This window comes from Heptranchias perlo, chromosome 7 (genome assembly GCF_035084215.1).
Source record: "Heptranchias perlo isolate sHepPer1 chromosome 7, sHepPer1.hap1, whole genome shotgun sequence".
Lineage (NCBI taxonomy): Eukaryota > Metazoa > Chordata > Chondrichthyes > Hexanchiformes > Hexanchidae > Heptranchias > Heptranchias perlo.
In genome coordinates, this window is record NC_090331.1 from 17,645,102 (window position 1) to 17,668,860 (window position 23,759).

General features: G+C 41.2%; 1 protein-coding gene across 4 annotated transcripts in view; it reads left to right on the top strand.

The window, feature by feature from the left end:
* The window catches only part of ralba (v-ral simian leukemia viral oncogene homolog Ba (ras related)), a 63,504-nt gene extending 41,454 nt beyond the window's left edge, over window positions 1-22,050 (top strand). For all 4 annotated transcript variants that reach the window (XM_067987112.1, XM_067987113.1, XM_067987114.1 and 1 more), the window contains 2 exons: window positions 16,543-16,720; window positions 17,062-22,050. In XM_067987112.1, coding sequence (XP_067843213.1) covers window positions 16,543-16,720; window positions 17,062-17,181 — 298 coding nt within the window. In that variant the 3' untranslated portion in view covers window positions 17,182-22,050. The remainder of the gene's footprint in view (window positions 1-16,542; window positions 16,721-17,061) is intronic.
* The last annotated feature ends 1,709 nt before the right edge of the window (window positions 22,051-23,759 follow it).

Consider the following 23,759-nt stretch of genomic DNA (forward strand, 5'->3'; position numbering starts at 1 on the left):
CCAAGATCCCGGTTGAGGCCGTCCTCATGGGTGCGGAACTTGGCTATCAATTTCTGCTCGACGATTTTGCGTTGTCGTGTGTCTCGAAGGCCGCCTTGGAGTACGCTTACCCGAAGGTCGGTGGATGAATGTCCATGACTGCTGAAGTGTTCCCCGACTGGGAGGGAACCCTCCTGTTTGGCGATTGTTGCGCGGTGTCCGTTCATCCGTTGTCGCAGCGTCTGCATGGTCTCGCCAATGTACCATGCTCTGGGGCATCCTTTCCTGCAACGTATGAGGTAGACAACGTTGGCCGAGTCACAGGAGTATGAACCATGCACCTGGTGGGTGGTGTCATCTCGTGTGATGGTGGTATCTGTGTCGATGATCTGGCATGTCTTGCAGAGGTTACCGTGGCAGGGTTGTGTGGCGTCGTGGACGCTGTTCTCTTGAAAGCTGGGTAGTTTGCTGCGAACGATGGTCTGTTTGAGGTTGGGTGGCTGTTTAAAGGCGAGTAGTGGAGGTGTGGGGATGGCCATAGCGAGGTGTTTGTCCTCATTGATGACATGTTGAAGGCTGCGGAGAACATGGCGTAGTTTCTCCGCTCCGGGGAAGTACTGGACGACAAAGGGTACTCTGTTGGTTGCGTCCTGTGTTAGTCTCCTGAGGAGGTCTATGCGATTTTTTGCTGTGGCCCGTCGGAACTGTCGATCGATGAGTCGAGCGTCATATCCCGTTCTTACTAGGGCGTCTTTCAGCGTCTGTAGGTGTCCATCGCGTTCCTCCTCGTCTGAGCAGACCCTGTGTATTCGCAGGGCCTGTCCATAGGGGATGGCCTCTTTGACGTGGTTAGGGTGGAAGCTGGAAAAGTGGAGCATCGTGAGGTTGTCCGTGGGCTTGCGGTAGAGTGAGGTGCTGAGGTGCCCGTCTTTGATGGAGATTCGTGTGTCCAAGAAAGAAACTGATTCTGAGGAGTAGTCCATGGTGAGCTTGATGGTGGGATGGAACTTGTTGATGTTATCGTGTAGTCTCTTTAGTGATTCCTTGCCGTGGGTCCATAGAAAGAAAATGTCGTCGATGTATCTGGTGTATAGTGTTGGTTGGAGGTCTTGTGCAGTGAAGAAGTCCTGCTCGAACTTGTGCATGAAAATGTTGGCGTATTGGGGTGCGAATTTGGTCCCCATGGCTGTTCCGTGTGTTTGGGTAAAGAACTGGTTATCGAAGGTGAAGACATTGTGATCCAGGATGAAGCGGATGAGTTGTAGGATGGCTTCCGGAGATTGGCTGTTGTTGGTGTTGAGTATTGATGCTGTCGCAGCGATGCCGTCATCGTGGGGGATACTGGTGTATAGTGCCGAGACGTCCATCGTGGTGAGAAGTGTTCCTGGTTCAACTGGTCCGTGGGTACTGAGTTTTTGTAGGAAGTCTGTAGTGTCGCGACAGAAGCTGGGGGTTCCCTGTACGATGGGTTTCAGGATGCCCTCGATGTATCCAGAGAGGTTCTCACACAGGGTTCCGTTGCCTGATACGATGGGACGTCCGGGTGTGTTGGCTTTGTGTATCTTTGGGAGGCAGTAGAAGTCTCCCACGCGGGGATTACGTGGGATGAGAATGCGTAGGATGCTTTGAAGGTCTGGATCGAAGGTCTTGATCAGTTTGTTGAGCTGGTGGGTGTGTTCTTTGGTCGGATCTGCGGGTAACCGTCTGTAGTGTTCCTGGTTGTCCAGTTGTCGGTATGCTTCTTTGCAATAGTCTGTTCTGTTCTGTATGACTATGGCTCCTCCTTTGTCCGCTGGTTTGATGACGATGTTGCGGTTGGTCTTGAGAGCGTTGATGGCGTTGCGTTGTGCTCGGGTGACATTCTGGACTGTCTTCTGAGTGCGGCTGATGAATCTGGCATTGACGCATTTCCTGACAGCTTGAGCATACATGTCCAGTTATTATTCAATATGTATAAATGCGTAGGCTTCAAGGAGATCTTGAAACATTTACCTGAGGAAGGAGAAAATCTCCGAAAGCTTGTGAATTTAAAATAAAATTGCTGGACTATAACTTGGTGTTGTAAAATTGTTTACAATTGTCAACCCCAGTCCATCACCGGCATCTCCACATCCTGTCTGAACTAGTTATTACTGCCTGGTTACTTGTTCCATAACCAGATGATTTTAACACTGTATGGTTACCTTCCATTTACTACACAAAGCGTTATAAACAAGGCACTGCAGCTGTAAATTTGAAGTTTTAATCACTCCATTTAAAACATAAAAAATTGAAAACAATTTTACAACACCAAGTTATAGTCCAACGATTTTTTTTTCTCATTAAAAATTGAGAAAGCAATGTAATTCCATTTACTAGACTTTCGCTCTTTTAATAGCTGAGATTTCCTGGTTGGAGTTGATACAAATTTGAGGAATGAGCCATTAGGATGTAGGTGGGAAATAATTATTACAAACACATTTGAGTGAGACTTTACAGTACTCATAGTATAAACAGACATATGCTGTTACCATGAACATAAATGGACTTGTTTTCAGAGGGGTTGCATTGTGAACAGATGGCCTTGGGGTGTGGATATTAAAACTCAGTTTTGATTTATCTTTGCTATCTGTTCTAAAGGACAAGATTAAAAGTAATCTGTTGACACTGTAATCTTGCCACTGATTCCATCCCTCTCCCTGGCCAGTATTTCAGGCTGAACCAGACTGTTTGCAACCTCAGCATTCTTTTTTGACCCTGAGCTGTGCTTCCAACCCTAATCCTCTCCATTGCAAAGACTGGCTGCTTGCACCTTTAACATCGCCTGACCCTGCTCCTACCTCAGCTCATCTGCTGCAAGCTCATCCATGCCTTTTGTCACCTCCAGACTTGACTCTTCCTGTGCTCTCCTGCCCAGCCGCCCATCCTCCATGCTCTAAACTTGAGCTCATCCAAAACTTTGTTGCCCCATCCTGTTCCGCACTATGTCCTGCTTACCTGTCATTCCGTCCTTGAAGATCTATATTGGCCCCTGGTCCCACAATGCTTCCAATTTAAGATTCTTATCCTTCGTGGTCTTGCCCCTCCCCATCTATCCTCCTCCAGCCTTCAGTATCCCTGAGAAGATACTTCTGACTGCAGCATTGTCCTTGGTATTGGCAGGGGTGTTGTATTTGAGCTGTCTTCTTTGTTGGCAGCAAACCTTGTATCTTCATAATTTATTAGATTTTTCCCTTTTAATATGAATAGTGTGATTTTTCCATGGGCCAGCTTTACAACATTGGCACATAATTTTGCTTGAACAGATCCTGTTGTATTGGTGCTACAGTCTATCTTTTCTGTCCTACCCAAACTGAAATGCATTTGCTAGTTTAGGAATGTTTTGGTGGATGGAGATAGATCTAATTTATTGTATTGAAGTTCCACATTGTATTCTTTTGAGATGCCAGTGATCTACATTAACCATTGACTGCTTTTTAAGGGTAAATATTTGTCATGAGCTCTACATCTTCTGATACCTGTCCACTTATGCAAGTGAGTGCTATGTATGCCTTTTTTAATCTTGTGTGCATTCTACCTTTTCTATATTTGGAACACAATTACCTGTATGAATGACTGGACAACTTGTAATGTTCAGCTTCCAAAATACATTTCTTTTGGTATTTTTCTTCCCTTCTCTTTTCTCCCCCCACCCCCAAAATGAATGTCAATTGAAACTACTATGAGCTTTAACACATTGCTGGGGAACATGTGCATTGCTGTTCACTTTGAGCAGTCCTGGGCACTAGTGAGACTTGCTCTTGCTTTGGTGACCTCATGAACAAATGAATTTGTCGAGGTGCTCTTAGACTGTGGCATACAAATGATCAATCATCTTATATCTGGATAAAGTAAGAAAATCAAAGGATCATCAACATTGCAACTACGAATCTGTTAGTCATTCAGATTTTGTCTGTCCACTCTACAGATGTTGCCTGCTAAACAAGTTTCAGCTAGTGTTTACTTATGAGCCACTTCTACACATTTTCTCATTCGTGTAATCCTGATGACTGGTAATGACTTGTTCATGACTGGAATTTAGTTATTTCAAGGTGTCAGCTGCTGAGATGGAAAAGATAACTCAAAGGAGTTTTTTGGGAACTCCCTGTTTACATTTTTTTTCCCTCCCCATGGTAACTATAAATCAAGTGCCAGTTTTTAATCCCAGTAAAGATCTGCCTTATTTTAAAAGCTGGATGGTTATGCAACTCTTAAAACATTCTGCCTTATGCACTATGAAGAGCTAATAAATAATCCTATTTATGTTTCAGTGCTACCAACTGCTATTATTGTTCAATTCCTCTTTAGTAATTGGTTGGGCTGAGCAGTTAACTTCAGTAACTTCTATATGACCGTTCTCTAGAAAGGGTATTTCGTTATCCCTGCTGATATCAAACTGAATATACACAATGCAGATATTCACTTGGTTAAAAAAATGTTATGAAATTGCTTAGTTCCAGGCTAAACTTCAAGCTTGAACTAGTAGGATAAATGATGGAACATGGTTTACTGTGTTAAAGGCTGCAGGGGGAGAAAGGGAGGGGCTGAATCAAATCTTGATAGGTCAAGTCAGTCACAAGAACACATTTGGCCAGTAATGGAACAGTTAAGCAATGCCAGCATCATTGTATCTTTTTTACAAACATACGAATTAAGAGCAGGAGTAGGCCATTCAGCCCCTTGAGCCTGCTCTGCCGTTTGATAAGATCATGGCTGATCTGATTGTGACCTCAACCCTACTTTCCAGTCTACCTACTATAACCTTTGACTCCCTTGTTAATCAGGAATCTATCTAACTCAGCCTTAAAAATATTCAATGACCCTGCCTCCACCACTCTCTGGGGAAGGGAGTTCCACAGACTCATGACCCTCTGAGAAATTTCTCCTCATCTGTCTTAAATGGGAGACCCCTTATTTTTATACTCTGGCCCCTAGTTCTACACTCTCCCACAAGGGGAAACATCCTCTCAGCATCTTCCCCTTCAAGTCCCCTCAGGATCTTATGTTTCAATAAGATCACCCCTCATTCTTCTAAACTCGTGTATACAGGCCCAACTTGTCCCACCTTTCCTCATAAGGAATCAGTCGAGTGAACCTTCTCTGAACTGCCTCTAAAGCAATTATCTCCTTAAATAAGGAGACCAAAACTGTACACAGTATTCTAGATGTGGTCTCACCAATGCCCTTCACAACTGTAGCAAAACATCTCTACTTTTATATTCCATTCCCCTTGCAATAAATGACAGCATTCCATTTGCCTTCCTAATCACTTGCTGAACCTGCATACTAACTTTTTGTGATTCATGTACTAGGATACCCAGATCCCTCTGTACCTCAGAGTTCTGCAATCTCTCTCTCTCCATTTAAATAATATACTGCTTTTCTATCCCCCATGCCAAACTGTTTTTAATGTGCTAAAAGGGGAAGTCTGAGCACTAGGACAAGAGAATTTTTTTTGAATGAAGTACTTCCTTTTTTTCTCTTTCTTTCTTCCGGGGCCCCCCCCCCCCCCCCCCACCCATTGTTTTGAAAATCTATGTATTTTTTAAAATTCCATTAAGTTTTTACCCTTTTGGCGACAGACGTTTCACGTGTACTTCCCTCCACAGCTGCTCCAGTGAGATTTGATACAAGGATTGTTTGCACGTGAATTGGAGTAGCTCCATTGTCTTTAATAGGAGCCAAGACTTTCTGGAGGCTGATTCAGTTGCTTGACACTAGTAAGCCCTCTGCTGGCTAATGTGCAGCATTACCCTATTAGTATTGTTCCCATCAGGCCAGTCCAAAGTGCCTATCCCCATAAGGTAAATGGAGCTGTTCTGGGATGAGTACCAGGCCATCCCATTTAATGTGCACTGTAGCAACTCTGGAGGGAAGTTGAAATCCAAAATGGTGGTTTCCATGAGGACAAAAATAAAAATCAAGGGTGTATAATTTCTAAAAGTTTATATTTGTCTTCCAAGATGTGGGAAGTGCTTCTCTCTCGCTTTCTTGTTTATCATATAAAGTCCATACTAAAAGATACAATTCTACTGCTGTTGTTTTTTATTAGGAAGTTCTTCATAAGTATGTGTTTCAGGTTATAAACTGCTGGATTGTCATTTTTCTAACTGCTGTTAACACGTAAGCTGTTCTGAGTATATCTAATAGCAATGAAATTAAGGTCGCTAATGCTTGAAGCTGACCGTCAATCCCAACAGATGAGGAATTTATTCCTTAACCATAAGAGCAGGTCTGCCCTGAGCTACTTTAATAACATTTATGGGCTTTTGTTCACCTTTTTCTCTCTAGTCTCCTTTCAGTTTCCACTGCTGTTGTATGCCTTTTCTGTGAGCTTTCTTTCTGTACTGATTTCAAATACAGCTTTCATCACTTTTTGACTACTAATATCAGCTATTCCAGCCACTTGGCAACTAAAATTATGTACTTTGTGCAGTGTAGTTGAAAGTTTGAGCTTTCTCTGTCTCCAGACTGAGAAATTAAGAACTTGCATTTATTTCGTGCCTTATGTCCTAAGGACATCCTGTAGTGCTTTATAACCAGTGGATTAAATTTGAAGTGCAGTCAGAATTCCCTGCTTCTCTTCAAATAGTGTCGTGGGATCTTTTTGCATCTACCTGAACATCCTCATTTAAATTCCTTCGCTATTTCCACCAGCCCGACAACAACCCCCCCCCCCCCCTTTCCCTTTGGTGGCCGTGCCTTTGACCACTTAGGCCCCACGCTGTGAAATTCCCTCCCTTATCCCCTTTGCTTCTCCACCTTCCTTTCCTCCTTTAAGGAATTCCTTAAAATCCACATCTTTGACCAAGTTTTTAGTCAAACCTCCTAATATCTCCTTTGGCTTAATGCCCTTTTTTATTATACCTTGAGACAGTTTGAGGCGCTAGGGACTAAATTAATAAGCAGAACCTCAAAGGTGGTAATCTCTAGATTACTACCTGAGCCACGTGCAAATTGGCATAGGTTCAAAAAGATCAGTGTTAAATATGTGGCTCAAAGAGTGGTGTGGGAGGAAGGGGTTTCAATTCATGGGCCACTGGCACCAGTACTGGGGAAAGAGGGAGCTGTTCCGATGGGACGGGCTCCACTTAAACCAGGTTGGGACCAGTGTCCTGGCGAATTGAATAACTAGGTCTGTAGACAGGGCTTTAAACTAAAGAGGGGTCAGGTGAGGGGAAATTTAGAAATCTAATGAGCAGTTAAGACAATAGAACTGTGTAGTGACTTGGGTAAAGATTGTAAACAATTTTACAACACCAAGTTATAGTCCAGCAATTTTATTTTAAATTCACAAGCTTTCGGAGGCTACCTCCTTCGTCAGGTGAACGATGTGAAATGAAATCCTCAATGAAATCGCATTTATAATTCACAGAACAATGCTTGGTGAGTACAGACAGTTTTTTCAACTGCCCGTTGCCAAGGCAATCAGTGTGCAGACAGACAGGTGTTACCTGCCAGGTCTCACAGAATATACAAATCACCAAAAAAAAAACAACAAACAAAAAAAAAGAGATAGAGGTAGAAACATAGAAAAGACAGCAACTGACCCGTTATATTAAAAACAGATAACATTTGTTCGCTGGTGGGGTAACGTGTAGCGTGACATGAACCCAAGATCCCGGTTGAGGCCGTCCTCATGGGTGCGGAACTTGGCTATCAATTTCTGCTCGACTATTTTGCGTTGTCGTGTGTCTCGAAGGCCGCCTTGGAGAACGCTTACCCGAAGGTCGGTGGATGAATGTCCATGACTGCTGAAGTGTTCCCCGACTGGGAGGGAACCCTCCCTGGGTAAAGATTAGCAGAGTGTGGTAGGAAGGGTCAGAGTTTACCAATAATAGTGCGACTAGGTCAAAGCAGGAAAAAATGGCAGTCAAAATTAAAGGCTCTATCTGAATGCACAGAGCATTCGTAACAAGATAGATGAATTAATTGCACAATAGAGATAAGCGGGTTTGACCTAATAGCCATTACAGAGACATGGTTGCAAAATGACCAAGGTTGGGAACTAAATATTCCAGGGAACATGACCCTCAGAACAGGCAGGCAGAATGGAAAAGTAGGGGGTGTAGCCTTAATTATAAAGGATGACATAAGGACAGTGGTGAGAGGATCTTTGCTCAGAAGATCAGGAAGTAGAATCAATATGGGTGGCGATTAGAAATAACAAGGGGTAGGAAACACTGGTGGGAGTAGTTTATAGGCCCACTGATAGTAGTAATACTGTTGGACAGAGTATTAATCATGAAATAATAGGAGCTTGTAACAAAGGAAATGCAGTCATCATGGAGGACTTCAATCTGCATACAGACTGGGCAAATCAAATTGGCAAAGGTAGTTTGGAAGACAAGTTCATGGAATGTATTAGAAGGTTTCCTAGTGCAATATGTCATGGAACCAACCAGGGAACAGGCTATTTTAGATCTTGTATTATGTAATTAAATAGGGTTAATTAGTAATCTCACAGTAAAAGTACCTCTAGGGAAGAGTGATCATAATATAGAATTTCAGAGAGTTTGAAAGTAAACTCATATACTAGAGTCTTAAAGTTAAATAAAGCCAATTACCATAGGTATGAGGGGTGAGTTGTCAAAGGTAGATCGGGAAATTGAATTAAAGGGTTTGACAGTTGAAAAGCAATGGCAAACATTTAAAGAAATACTTCAGTATTCTCGAAGTATACATTCTATTGAGAAATAAAAACTCCATGAGAAAAGTGATCCACTTGAGGCTAACTAAAGAAGTTAAGGAGAGTATTAGATTGAAAGAAGCGGCCTATAATGCTGCCAAGAAAAGTAATAAGCCTGGGGATTGGGAAAGTTTTAGAAACCAACAAAAGACAACCAAAAAAATTGATAAAAAGGGAGAAAATAGAATTTGAAAGTAAACTAGCAAGAAATATAAAAACGGATTATAAGAGCTTCTACAAGTATGTAAAACGGAAGAGAATAGCAAAAGTAAATGTTGGTCCCTTAGAGGCTGAGATAGGAGAAATTATAATAGGAATCAGGAAATGGCAGATGTTAAACAAATACTTTGTATCTGTCTTCACAGTCGAAGACACATAGCATACCAAAAATAGTAGGGAACCAAGGGGTAAATGAGTGAGGAACTTAAAACAATTAATATCACTAGAGGAAAAAATACTGAACAAACTAATGGGACTAAAAGCCGTCAAGTCACCTGGACCCGATGGCCTACATACTAGGGTTCTAAAGGAGGTGGCTGCAGAGATAGTGGATGCATTGGTTACGATCTTCCAAAATGCTCTAGATTCTGGAATGGTCCCAGTGGACTGGAAGGTAGCAAATGTTACCCTGCTATTCAAGAAAGGAGGGAGAGAGAAAACAGGGAACTGCAGGCCTGTTAGCCTGACATCAATCGTCGGGAAAATGCTGGAATCCATTATTAAGGAAGTGGTAACAGGGCAGTTAGAAAATCATATGATTAGGCAGTGTCAATATGGTTTTATGAAAGGGAAATTGTTTGACAAATTTATTGGAGGGTGTAACTAGCAGGTTAGATAAAGGGAATCAGTGGATGTAGTATATTTGGATTTTCAAAAGGCATTCGATAAGGTGCCACATAAAATGTTGTTACACAAGATAAGGGCTCATGGGGTTGGCGGCAATATGTATTAGCAAGAATAGAAGATTGGCTAAAGGACAGAAAAATGATACAGGTCATTCAGGTTAGCAGTCTGTAACTAGTGGGGTGCCTCAAAGATCAGTGCTTGAGCCTCAACTATTTACAATCTATATTAATGACTTAGATGAAGGGACTGAGTGTAATGTGTCCCAGTTTGCTGACGATACAAAGCTAGGTGGCAAAGCAAGCTGTGAGGCGGACACGGTCTGCAAAGGGATATAGACAGGTTAAGTGAGTGGGCAAGAAGGTGGCAGATGGAGTATAATGTGGGGAAATGTGAGGTTATTCACTGGTAGGAAGAATCGAGAAACAGAATATTTTTTAAATGGTGAGAAACTATTAAATGTTGGTGTTCAGAGATTTGGTTGTCCTCGTACAAGAAACATAAAGTTAGTATGCAGGTACATCAGGCAATTAGGAAAGCAAATGGCATGTTGGCCTTTATTGCAAGGGGGTTGGAGTACAAGTGTAAGGAAGTCTTATTACAGTTGTACAGGGCTTTAGTGGGACCTCACTTGGAGTACTGCATACAGTTTTGGTCTCCTTTCCTAAAGGAAGGATATACTTGTCTTGGAGGCGGTGCAACAGAGGTTCGCTAGATTAATTCCTGGGATGAGAGGGTTGTGTTATGAGCGGCTGAGTAGAATGTGCCTATACTCTGGAGTTTAGAAGAATGAGTAGTGATCTCATTGAAACATAAGATTCTGAGGAGGCTTGACAGGGTAGGTGCTGAGATTGTTTCCCCTGGCTAGAGAATCTAGGATTGGGGGCATAGTTGCAGGATAAGGGGTCGGCCATTCAAGACTGAGATGAGGAGGAATTTCTTCACGTAGAGGGCTGTGAATCTTTGGCATTCTCTACCCCAGAGGGCTGTGAATGCTCAATCATTGAATATATTCAAGGCTGAGATAGATTTTTGGACTCTAGGCGAATCAAGCGAAGTGGAGTTGCTGTCGAAGATCAGTAATGATCTGATTGAATGGCGGATCAGGCTCGAGGGGCCATATGGCCTACTCCTGCTCCTATTTCTTATGTAACTCCATAAAGCACTGTAGGATGCTTTGTGTTAAAGGCACTATGTAAATACAAGTCGTTAACACTCAGACAAGGCCTCTGTTTAATGTCTTACCTGAGACACTATGCAAGGAATCTTACAACACCGGGTTATAGTCCAACAAATTTATTTTAAAATCACAAGCTTTCGGAGATTATCCCCTTCGTCAGATGAATGAGTGAAAAGGTTCTCAAATCGCATATCTTATACTATGCTGGGACAGCATCACACCAATCAAAAGGTGTCGTTATTCAAACAGGCCAGTCACTGAACAGCACGTCCCAGTACACTGGATATACATTGTCAATTACACAGACAGGCAGAAAGAAACCCAAGATGGCAGAGAATATTAAAAAACATAATTTTTTTCCCCTTTTTGCTGGTGGGGTTACGTGTAGCGTGACATGAACCCAAGATCCCGGTTGAGGCCGTCCTCATGGGTGCGGAACTTGGCTATCAACTTCTGCTCGACGATTTTGCGTTGTCGTGTGTCTCGAAGGCCACCTTGGAGAATGCTTACCCGAAGATCGGTGGCTGAATGTCCTTGACTGCTAAAGTGTTCCCCGACTGGGAGGGAACCCTCCTGTCTGGCGATTGTTGCGCGGTGTCCGTTCATCCGTTGTCGCAGTGTCTGCATGGTCTTGCCAATGTACCATGCTCCGGGGCATGCAACGTATGAGGTAGACAATGTTGGCCGAGTCACAGGAATATGAACAATGTACCTGGTGGGTGGTGTCCTCTCGTGTGATGGTGGTATCCGTGTCGATGATCTGGCATGTCTTGCAGAGGTTGCCGTGGCAGGGTTGTGTGGTGTCGTGGACGCTGTTCTCCTGAAAACTGGGTAACTTGCTGCGAACGATGGTCTGTTTGAGGTTGGGTGGCTGTTTAAAGGCGAGCAGTGGAGGCGTGGGGATGGCCTTAGCGAGGTGTTCGTAGTCATCGATGACATGTTGAAGGCTGCGGAGAACATGGTGTAGTTTCTCCGCTCCGGGGAAGTACTGGACGACGAAGGGTACTCTGTTGGTTGCGTCCCGTGTTTGTCTTCTGAGGAGGTCTATGCGATTCTTCGCTGTGGCCCGTCGGAACTGTCGATCGACAAGTCGAGCGTCATATCCCGTTCTTACGAGGGCGTCTTTCAGCGTCTGTAGGTGTCCATCGCGTTCCTCCTCGTCTGAGCAGATCCTGTGTATTCGTAGGGCCTGTCCATAGGGGATGGCCTCTTTGACGTGGTTGGGGTGGAAGCTGGAAAAGTGGAGCATCGTGAGGTTGTCCGTGGGCTTGCAGTAGAGTGAGGTGCCCGTCTTTGATGGAGATTTGTGTGTCCAAGAAAGAAACCGATTCTGAGGAGTAGTCCATGGTGAGTTTGATGGTGGGATGGAACTTGTTGATGTTATCGTGTAGTCTCTTCAGTGATTCTTCGCCGTGGGTCCATAGGAAGAAAATGTCGTCTATGTATCTGGTGTATAGCGTTGGTTGGAGGTCCTGTGCAGTGAAGAAGTCGTGCTCTAACTTGTGCATGAAAATGTTGGCGTATTGGGGTGCGAATTTGGTCCCCATGGCTGTTCCGTGTGTTTGGGTAAAGAACTGCTTATCGAAGGTGAAGACATTGTGCTCCAGGATGAAGCGGATGAGTTGTCGGATGGCGTCTGGAGATTGGCTGTTGGTGTTGAGTACTGAGGCTGTTGCAGCGATGCCGTCATCGTGGGGGATACTGGTGTAGAGTGCCGAGACGTCCATCGTGGTGAGAAGTGTTCCTGGTTCAACTGGTCCGTGGGTGCTGAGTTTTTGTAGGAAGTCTGTAGTGTCGCGACAGAAGCTGGGGGTTCCCTGTACGATGGGTTTCAGGATGCCCTCGACGTGTCCAGAGAGGTTCTCACAGGGTTCCGTTGCCTGATACGATAGGACGTCTGGGTGTGTTGGCTTTGTGTATCTTTGGGAGGCAGTAGAAGTCTCCCACGCGGGGAGTACGTGGGATGAGTGCGTAGGATGCTTTGAAGGTCTGGATCGAAGGTCTTGATCAGTTTGTTGAGCTGGTGGGTGTGTTCTTTGGTCGGATCTGCGGGTAACTGTCTGTAGTGTTCCTGGTTGTCCAGTTGTCGGTATGCTTCTTTGCAATAGTCCGTTCTGTTCTGTATGACGATGGCTCCTCCTTTGTCCGCTGGTTTGATGACTGTTTCGGTTGGTCTTGAGAGCGTTGATGGCGTGGCGTTGCGTTGCGTTGTGCTCGGGTGACATTCTGGACTGTCTTCTGAGTGCGCCTGATGAATCTGGCATTGACGCATTTCCTGACAGCTTGGACATACATGTCAAGCTGAGGGTAGCGACCCTCCGGAGGAGTCCAGTTTGACTCTTTCCTCTTCGGTTGCTGTACCGTGGATCCCTCTGTCTGCTGTTCTGGATCATTGATTGTCTCATTATCTGAGACACTATGACAGCACTTCACTTTCGCTAACTACGTAGGGAACTAATTCAGATCAAGTCTAGAGCCTAATGCACTTGATACTAACAGATTTATGGAAAATTAAGTTTTTTAAACTTCATGTTGGAACAGATTTCCTAAGATGAGTCTCTAATGTTTGTGGCAGCCATTTTACTGTTTGAATCAGCTACATATGTAATATAAAGCTTGCATCAAACTGGGTTCCGTCTTCCCCGCCCTCACCCCGTGCCGTAAATTTTAACGTAAACTTTTAAAGAAAGTGTTGGACTCACCTTTTTTGTCTTTTATATGGATCCTGATTTCATTTAACTGATTCTCTTCAGCAAATATGGTCTGTCCCTGTAAAGATGTATGACCCCTGTACTTTCCGGCACTATGTAGTGTTTAATTGTAACCGAAGGTTCTGTGATCTCAAAAGTCAGCAAGTGGAAAATGAACCACTAGACATGAACCACACCCATCTTATAGAATGAATTGGCAGTTGTTAGGCAAGTGGTTTACCACGCTGTGAACCTCTGTTTACAACAGACTAAATCTTTAAGAACTAATGTGTATTTGTGGACTGACTCACTATGCCACCGAACTGTTGAAGCAAATAGCATGGATGCATTTAAAGGGAAGCTGGGTAAGCACACCAGGGAGAAAGGAATAGGAAGATAGGTTTTCTGAAGTAGGGAGGGAGGAAGCTCACGGCATAGACCAGATGGGCCGAATGGCCTGTTTGTGTGCTGTAGACACGACGTAACTCAATGCAAGAACAATAGGGTGTACATCTTCTGGTAGGGTGGCCGAGGCTTCAGAATGGACTGTTTGCCTGTTCCTTTGCTTGTGGCAAAGAGCTGTTTTTTTGGGCACTGGGAAGGAAGGTAAAATTGTATTTTAACTTTAACGTGTGACATACATTTCCCACGATTCAGATTTGACATCCGTTGCTGAAAAATAAACTTGTCGCATCATCTGACCTGGTGTTAACTTTCCTTTCATTTCTTCTAATTGAGCACTCGGCCTCAAAAGATACATTCTGAAGCTTTTATGGCATTAAGAATTTGAACAACTCTGGTTTTCTGACCATAGAAACTGTGCCAATAGGGAATTGTACAAGTGACTTTCAGTGCAGTGGGTGAGAAGGTGAGATTAGACTAGATGGTTTTATGTGGAGAAAGATGTGATGGGCCTGATGGCTTGTTTCTGTGCTGTAGATTCAATGATTCATTTTGCTGCATGTAAATAAAAGGTAAGTGTACAGAATGGCCAATTAAATGATTAAGTTGAATAACTTAGTAATGTTAAAACTATAAAATGTCTTATTAAAGGTAAGGAAATTGTCTAACTTTATATTAACTAACAATGTTTTGGCTCATTTGTGCCCAAAAATGTGTTCACTGGAAAAGGGTTAGAGACAGAAAAGGATGATTTAGATGTAAGGGGCCACATAATAAAGGGTGGTTGAAAAAGTGTGGCCTGTTTGAGCAGAGTGGAATTGGAAGAGATGTAGATTGTGCTGGAGACTTTGGGAATAAGGCCATAAATCTCCAGGGAACATGGCAGTCCCTAGTTTCTCCAATCATTCCTCATACTTAAGTCTTGAGCATCATTTGCTCTGATTTGAGCTCTGCTATTTTGGTGTAAAATTCAGCATTCTGTTTGCTTTGCCATCTGCACTAGTCAGAAATATTTTGATGCCATTCATAAAGTATGTATTGATTTTTTAAAAAATCCTATGTGCAGTACTTTAAATTTCATCTGCCATTGTCCTACCTACTTGCATATTTTATCCAACTTATTGGGCAGCCCACTAAGCGCCCCGCCCCCCAAGACAATGCTTCTAACTAGTTCCAGTTGTTTCCTACCCTTCTGTTAATTTCTTATTTATTCCCTGAACCAAAGCTTGGCTCTTCCAAAGTCCACTTTGGATGTTACTTCCTCAAAGTTAAGGAAGCTGATCATGCAGGATCTTCCCCCTTCTGAATCTATATTCACTGCTGTTTACTAGATTATTGTACAACTCGTCACATTTACTCCTGATCAATTCCATTGTTTTACATGTTATCAAAGTAGCCCTAATGGGTCTGTAGTTGCCTGCATCTGTTTATCACCCTTTTTGAAAGATGGCATCAGTTAGTCTGTTTCTAATCTTGTATCTCTGCACTGTTCAGGTCCTTCATAATACTGTTAATGCTGCACAAATCTCCTGGTCTGCCCTTGTAGATTCCTCCACTCTCCTCAAGGCCTCAAGCTTTTTGATCAGTAGACAATTTTTGCACCTTTCCTCCTCCCTCCTTTCCCTCCCCCCCCCCCCCCCCCGTCTATTATACCCAGCTTTCCTATATGCAAACATCAGGCAGATAACACCTCATAGCTACCAGAACAAAATCAAAAATGCTGGAAACACGCTGCCTGACCTAGAGTCTGTGGAGAGAACCGAAATGATGGTATGGGCTGTTTATCAGATGGGCCCATACCTGAAGGATCCATATCTGAAACTACTTGTCCACTTGATTTCCAGCATCTGCAGTATTATACTTTTTTACCATCTCCTTCATCCTAGTTGTACTTATCATTTGCTCCCCATAGTTGCTCTTTTTTCAATTTTACTTCTCCCCAGCATCCCTTTAACTTTTACTTCTGTCATTCTCCACTTCTTGTTTTATTCCTCTTGGGTGCTTTTAAATTAGCTTCTCTCTGCTGTTCCCTTTTTATTTTTCTTGGGTGCTTCCCTTTAACTTCTCAGTTGCTGCCATTTTTTAAAATTTGCTTTTCTCTAGTGCTCCATTTAAAAAAATATATATATATTTCACTCAGCCTAGCACCCCCTTTTTGAGTCATGTGGCCTGTGCTGCTACTTCGCACTGCTCCTGAGAGTTCTGGGAACTGGGGCTCTCCTATAATGAAGTAGTGTGTTTTTCTGGGAAGAAAAGTTCTGGGTTACTATTGCCTCCAATATATTGGCAGCTTCTGATGGCATTAGGCTCCCTGCTTAGCTCTTTTGCTGGTTTCTTGTTTGGCATGCTGGTGTGCCTGGATTTTTCCAGATTGCTATGAACGATTGCAGGAGCCCTCCTCAGTAGTGCTCACATTGGTTGACTGGAAGTCAAGGCTTTGTTGGCAAGTTACTAGTTTCTGCACATGGGTTATAAATTCACATTCAGGCACAGTTAACACCAGTGCTGTGAATTGTTGCTCATGATTTAGCCTATGGGAGATCTGTGACTTGCCTGTTGGTACTCCGTCGTTTTTCTCCAACATTTGTGTTGCAGCTACACACCGGGGCCCTTCATTAGTTGTTCTAGTTGTAAACTGTTGCCCCAGCTAATACTGAGAACCTTATTACAATATCTTCAGCTCAGTATTGAATCTTGATTGTAGGAAAGAATCAAGGTAATGAGTGATTCTTTGCTTTTAGGGAACAAATTCTCCGTGTGAAAGCAGAGGAAGATAAAATCCCATTACTTTTAGTGGGGAATAAGTCTGATTTGGAAGATCGGAGGCAAGTGTCTGTTGAAGAAGCTAGAAGTAAAGCAGAAGAGTGGGGAGTTCAGTATGTTGAGACTTCGGCTAAAACAAGAGCCAACGTAGATAAGGTGAGACCTTTTTGTTTATTGGACAATTTCTTATCAGTATGTAAAATTTGATCTATATAGATAAATATCAAGAATAGTGAGATACTCCAAGTCAATCAGCATCTGAAAGATACGTTAACCTGCATCTCGTACAATTTTTCACAGGAATTCAAACAACCTGTTTCCAGCATTTTTTCGATAACTGACTTCTAATTATCTGTACAAACTCCTTAGGTCTACTGTAGATTTTGTTTGTCAAAGTTTTATAATGGTCTTGAGATACAATGGGCATTTTGGAACAGAAGCCAAGTGTTGTGCTAACTTGTGTATTTTTATAATTTAATTATTTCTAATTTTTTAAGGTATTTTTTGACCTGATGAGAGAGGTTCGAGCAAAGAAAATGTCAGAAAACAAGGACAAAAATGGGAAGAAGAGCAGCCGGAACAAAAAAAGCCTCCGAGAACGATGCTGCATACTGTGATTTTTTTTTTGGGGGGGGTCAATTGGCAGCAATTTGAACTTGGGCACTTAACATTCATTTAGCCACTCAGTTTGTTTATAATCAATCACTGTTTATTTTATAGTAAAACGGTGATAATTCAGAGTATTGAATAATGTTGGGTTCATTGCCAATGCATCGCTCTTTGAACTGTCAAGTAAGTTGTATCCTTTGGACCTACTTGTAGGATTTGTATTTCTTTGCCTTTTATTACAGGCACATTTAATTTTGGGCAACTGTTCATATCAAGCAGTAACTCGCTTCCACCTTCCATTTAGATGTCTGGATTCCCTTGTCCAGTTAACAGCTAATTATTCATAACCTCGCCTTTCAAAATCAATTTGGGAAGTAATTAAAAGGGTGGATTTCTATTGCATCAAAAGCAAACGGGCAGATTTATAAAAGGCAGCAGGTTGAAGCTGCCATATTATAGTTTGTGTTCAAAATTTAATTTGTCTTTTAATGAGAACCTTATGTTTAAAATGGCATTTGATAAAGTAGTTTGGACACTCTGATCCTCTTTTATATAGCACCATATGTGGTCTTGCAATACAACTAAACTCGCAACTTGTGCCATTCATTGGAGGGAGAGGAGGATGATTAAAAACCTAGCTTTCTGTTGGCTACTGTAGTCCAACCATAAGTCATTTATTAAAGCAACTACAGGCCATAACTAATTTCTCATGTACAGTATGATCACTTTCTGCTATTCTTACTCATTTTAAGTTGTAACAGATTGGAGGGACATTCTTGACAAAATTTCACCTCTAGAATACTCACCTAGCTAAAAGTTAAACTTGTCATTTTTAGCCCTAATCCCTTCACTAGCGCTCCTCACTCTTTCTCCACCCCCCCCCCCCCCCCCCCAATATCTCAGTTTTGGTATTTTGTCGGTGAAGGGACTTACTTCACTGTCTCTAAGCCCATGTTGAATTCTCTACCTCCATGTGGTGATTACTGTGACTGGTTGAAGAAAGTTGATGGATTGCTGGGTATAGAGATCTGTCAAAGGTTCACAGACACATCACTGACATTGAAGAGTATTCCATTCCTACTCCTCGCAGCACCAACATGTGCATTAGTAAGGTGTTGCATTGTGTGCTTGTCTGTCTTTTTGTTAAAGTATTGGCATCATGAAAAGGAGTTTAAATATTTGTAGGATCAAAAACTGTCTCATAACATGACTAAGCACATGTGAAACACAGTAGCAATCATAGGTTTAGAGTTCATAGTTTTTTTTAAAAGTACATAGTCCTCTAATGGTTTTGTGTTTTTTAAAAAAAAAACAATTATCAATTCTTTCGGATGTTTTTAAGAACACAAAATTGACCGGTATGAAGTGGACCAATAACTCATTTTTAGACATTTGTAAAGAAACAAGATTGGATTGTGTTACTTTCTATGTAATATGTGAATATGATTTGTACAAGCCTTGGACTGTACTGACTTGTGTTTTTAAGAACAATTTCTGAATGGAGGTAGATTGTTGCTGTAGTTTAATGCATTATAACACTAGATTGTTGGGACAGTATAGCAATTGATTTTTCTACATTTGCCTTAACATAAATTGCATGTAATGTGAACTTCACCCTCTCGATTGTAGATAACGTAATTAACTGAATCTTTCTATGATTTTAATGCAACATTTTTGTTGAGCTGAAGGGGTTAAGGTTCTATGCCAGTAATGAACTGTGGTAATGTATTTGCCAAAAACTAATAGTTACCCAGATTGTTTACACTGTTTAACAAAACTAATCATTTCAAGATGGAATTTTCCTGATTGAGAAAACTAATGTCATCATGAAAATTTGAAATATTTCAACATGAAGGATTACAAATAAAACCAGTAGGATAACGTGACTAATCTCGTCTCCAACATTCCTTGAAACCAGGTTTTTTTTTCAGGCAACTAGATATCATAGTGAGTTAAAACATGGTTTTCACCTCTGGTTAAAATCTGATGCAGACTGAAAGAATCATCTTCTGTCCCCTTTCTTTTACCCCCCCCCCCTTCCCCCAAGCCCAATAGATGGAAGGATTATAAAAGAGAGTGTCTGGTCAATCACTATGTAAATTCCCAATGAGTGTGTGTGCATGGTGCACAGTTTAGTGCTAATTTGAAGTCTCTGGTCAGCAGGATGGCTGGAGTGAGAAATGGAAATGTCACTGGTGGAATGCTGGATAGAGGCTGCACCTAATGTTATGTGAACCAAAAGTGTTTGACACTGGATTTAAAAGGAGAGAAAATGTTTGCTTCTGTAATGTTTTTATCACTCCCATTGCTAAAATAATCAGTAAAATTTATGCTGCCTTCTCTTCCTCACCTCCCCCAGCGAATTTTCATTTAGTTTCCTCCTTTTTCCCTCCCCCCAGTTTTTGAATTTTTCCTGTGTACAGTTCTGGTCACCCTATTATAGAAAGGATATTATTAAACTAGAAAGAGTGCAGAAAAGATTTACTAGGATGCTACTGGGACTTGATGGTTTGACTTATAGGGAGAGGTTAGATAGACTGGGACTTTTTTCCCTGGAGAGCAGGAGGTTAAGGGGTGATCTTATCGAAGTCTATAAAATAATGAGGGGCATAGATAAGGTAGATAGTCAAAATCTTTTCCCAAAGGTAGGGGAGTCTATAACGAGGGGGCATAGATTTAAGGTGAGAGGGGAGAGATACAAAAGGGTCCAGAGGGGCAATTTTTTCACTCAAAGGGTGGTGAGTGTCTGGAACGAGCTGCCAGAGGCAGTAGTAGAGGCGGGTACAATTTTGTCTTTTAAAAAGCATTTGGACAGTTACATGGGTAAGATGGGTATAGAGGGATATGGGCCAAGTGCAGGCAATTGGGACTAGCTTAGTGGTATAAACTGGGCGACATGGACATGTTGGGCCGAAGGGCCTGTTTCCATGTTGTAACTTCTATGATTCCTGCTGCTCTTGGGGAGAAAAGCTGCTGAAGAGGCCAGCCAGGTGATTGCTTTCTGAGGCTAAATCAGACTTTCTCTTTGGTTTTCCCTTGCTGTCTCAGTAAGCCTCTTGCATCTCAAGACAACCAGGAAGTGTTTGGCAACTCACCTTTTATGGAGGATCACAGTGTTAGCACCGCCAGCCTGGGTCTGATTTTTATTTTCAGCAGATGAAGGAAGGCCCACGAGTTATTTTTCTTAATCTTACTAATTTCAAATTTTCTAAAAAAAATACTCTTGGTCTTTTATGGTGGTGAGAAAATCCTTTTGAAATCTCTTGTATTGGCAGTGTAAAAGGCAACAGTCTTGCAACCATTTAACCATTCAGTTAAAATGATATTGAATTGCTGCTTTTTTCCTAAATTTAGGGTAAAACTATTCATCTATGTACCATTTCTTGAAGCACTACCATGCATACTTTCATCATCTGCCTTTCAACCACATCCAGTTTTAATCAATCACCTAACTCAAAGCTTGTGTTGGGAATAAAACGGGAAGATTGAGGCATTTTATTTAATGCACGATACAACAAAATCGTTCCTTTTTTTTATTTGGGTACTTTGGTCTAAATCCTGCCTAATGAACAGAGATGAAGCTGCTTTCTCAAGGGGGGGGCTCTTAATGAACACAAATGAAATGAGTTCTGGTAATCTCAACATAGTTTTTTTTAAACTAGTATATATTGGCACCAGGCCTGCTGGGTTCATGCACGTGAAAGAATTAGAATATTGGGACTTTATCTGAAAGGTCCAACAAATGTTGCTCTGTGAATGGTTTGTGCTGGTCAGAAATCTAGTCTGGACAAGCCTATCTGGAACCAAATAAAAATAATTCTTTGCTTGGAGCACATTCCAGGAATACTTATCTATTGTAAATCTTTTTAAAGCTATTGACTACAATGCCTGATCAACACCTTTTTATAAGCTTCAGTAGAATAATGATTTCCAATTTTCCTGTATATTCCTCAAACAAAATTTATATGGTGAAATGATTAATCTCTGGAAATTATAAACCTAACAGGCAAAATATAACTTTAAGGGAAAGTTGCCTAAAGCATGTTTGTTCTAAATAAGTCCATCTAGCTTTGTAAGCCTAACATTCAAAATATTCTGATCTGTATTTTTGTTGTACCAGTTTAAACTGGTAAAATGCTAATGTCCATTCATTTATATTAAAATATCTCTGATTTGAAATTGGATAATTGCAACTCCCATGTACATAGGCAAATTCATGTTGAGTGCTAAATTCAAAGGGCCAACAGGACATTGTTTGAAGATTCTTGAAAATCTGAGGAGAAATAGGTGTTCTTTTTCAATAGGAAATTGCATTCAATAGCTGTAACTTTTGATCTTTGATATGCCTCATTGTAATTTAAAATGTCACTTTTTTGAACAGTAAAATACTGCTGTGTAAAAACTATTAACTGAATTGCCCTTTTTATATATTGCATCCCAATCTTTCCAATCTATTAACCTCTTAATGGAATATGTGCACATTTATACTCTGGTAGTATGTCAGATTTTTAATACTACATGTTTTGCATCTTTCAAATCCTTTGATTCATTTCATATTGCATAATTGTTAACCATGATGTGTTACTTGCCAAACTTATTCCAGTTTTTTGAACTTTTAAATTTATATACTAAATGTGAACTACAGTTGTGGTATAGACAACATTCAGTGGATGCTGATGTGTTATACATGTTAAACTGTACAACTCCTTTTTATAATTTCATTGCATGAGTTGGAATATTCGATGCTCACCTGTATCTCAATACACAATGAGTATTCTTTTGCGTAGTTTTTTTTTAAAAAAACACTTGGGTTAATTTTAGTTAAATTTCTAATTTTATGGCTCAACATGTACAATAAACTATATATAGTGAATAAATTGATTTTTCTTTGACTATTTTAATGCCATGGCAATTCTAATTTATCATAGCAATATAAAGGTAGTGGGATGGTATTAGTTTCTGGCTTGCAAGCTAGAAATCCCTTTTGTGTAAACCACCTGCTCACTCATGCCTATCCAAGATGCCAGTTATATTTCAAGTTTTTTTTTTCAGTAATGTGGTTTTTGAAATGGTAAATTGTGAGTATTATGCCCTATTTCCCCACTTCTCCCCCCTCACATCTTTCATCCATTCCTGAAGACTTTGATTCATGTTTGGATATAGCTATCTAAAGGCAGGCAGCCATCTGATGCCTCACCCAACTGGTAATTTTTCACCTAAGGCTGGACAGTGAGTGTTGACACGATAATCAAATGGTCCAGTCCTTATTATCCAATCCATGTTGGTGCTTTCATCCATTTCAAGCTGATTAACATCTGAAAACCGCCATTCCATCTGCAAACAAATGGGACAATTGCAACAGAATATTGATTGCAAGTTGTCCCAAAATATGAGGCAACCCAGACATTGGGTAGCTGTGCATCTTATGAAGAATGTAATTTAGCTGATTAGAGTACAAATGCAGATATCAGCTTATGTTTGTCTGTCCTATTCTGAATTTACCTAAAACTAGTGAGAACAGCTCAGGAGGTAAAATAGGCAAATTATCAAAAATAAAAACTAATGTTTCTTCCTGACCTTAAAAGGTAATTGAACAAAGATGTAGTATATTGATTTAATGTCATGATTATTGGTTTTCAACTGCTATTCTATAGCCATTTCCAGCAGCATTGGAGGAATTGTTTTACAGTATTTGTCTATAATTAATATCTATAATCTGTACCTTTTCTTAGCAGATATTTGTCCAGTTGTAGTACTCCCAAGGGACAGTGACTACATTAATTTACATTTAATATTATTTGGGAGAAGCCAAGTATATAAACTTTAAAAGGTTTTACTTCAAAGAAATCAGGGAACAATGTAAACATTGGGGGATTTCTTCAAAACTACAGTAATCCGAGTACAAGTGGAGCACCTATAAAGGAATGATGGTGTGCATGCAGGGTAAATACATTAGAATCAGCAAGCTTAGCCTAAATAAATATGACCCTAAATGGATGAACAGACCAATCAAAAGTGAAATAAAGAGGCAATATGATCTCTACAAATCTTGCATAGGTATAGGGATTCCTTGGATGAATATAGGAATATGCAGAAACATGTTAAAACAGTGATCAGATGGAACAAGAGACACCCAGGGGGAAGAGGAAAGCAGTGCAGAACAAAACATAGGAATGAGAAATTCTTTTAGTACTTGAACAGTGAGAAGGGGTGCGAATCATAAATTTTGTTACCAAGCTTGAAAAAAAGGATGAGCTTGAGATACTAAACATTCTGAATGATTACTTCCTCCAATTATTCACATAGAATGACATGAGTAGCAGGTAACCTAGGTAAAATTAGTCCCTTTTTTAATTCATTCTTGGGATGGGGGCATTACTGGCAAAGCTGGCACTTATTGCCCTTCCCTAGTTGCCCAATGTTTGATACAACTGAGTGGGTTGCTAGGGCAGTTAAGAGCCAGCCACATTGTTGTGGGACTGGGTATGGACGGTAGTTTTCCTTCCCTAAAGGACATTGGTGAACCAGTTGAGTTTTTAAGACAATCCGATAGCTTCACGGTCACTTTTACAAATACCAGATTTTT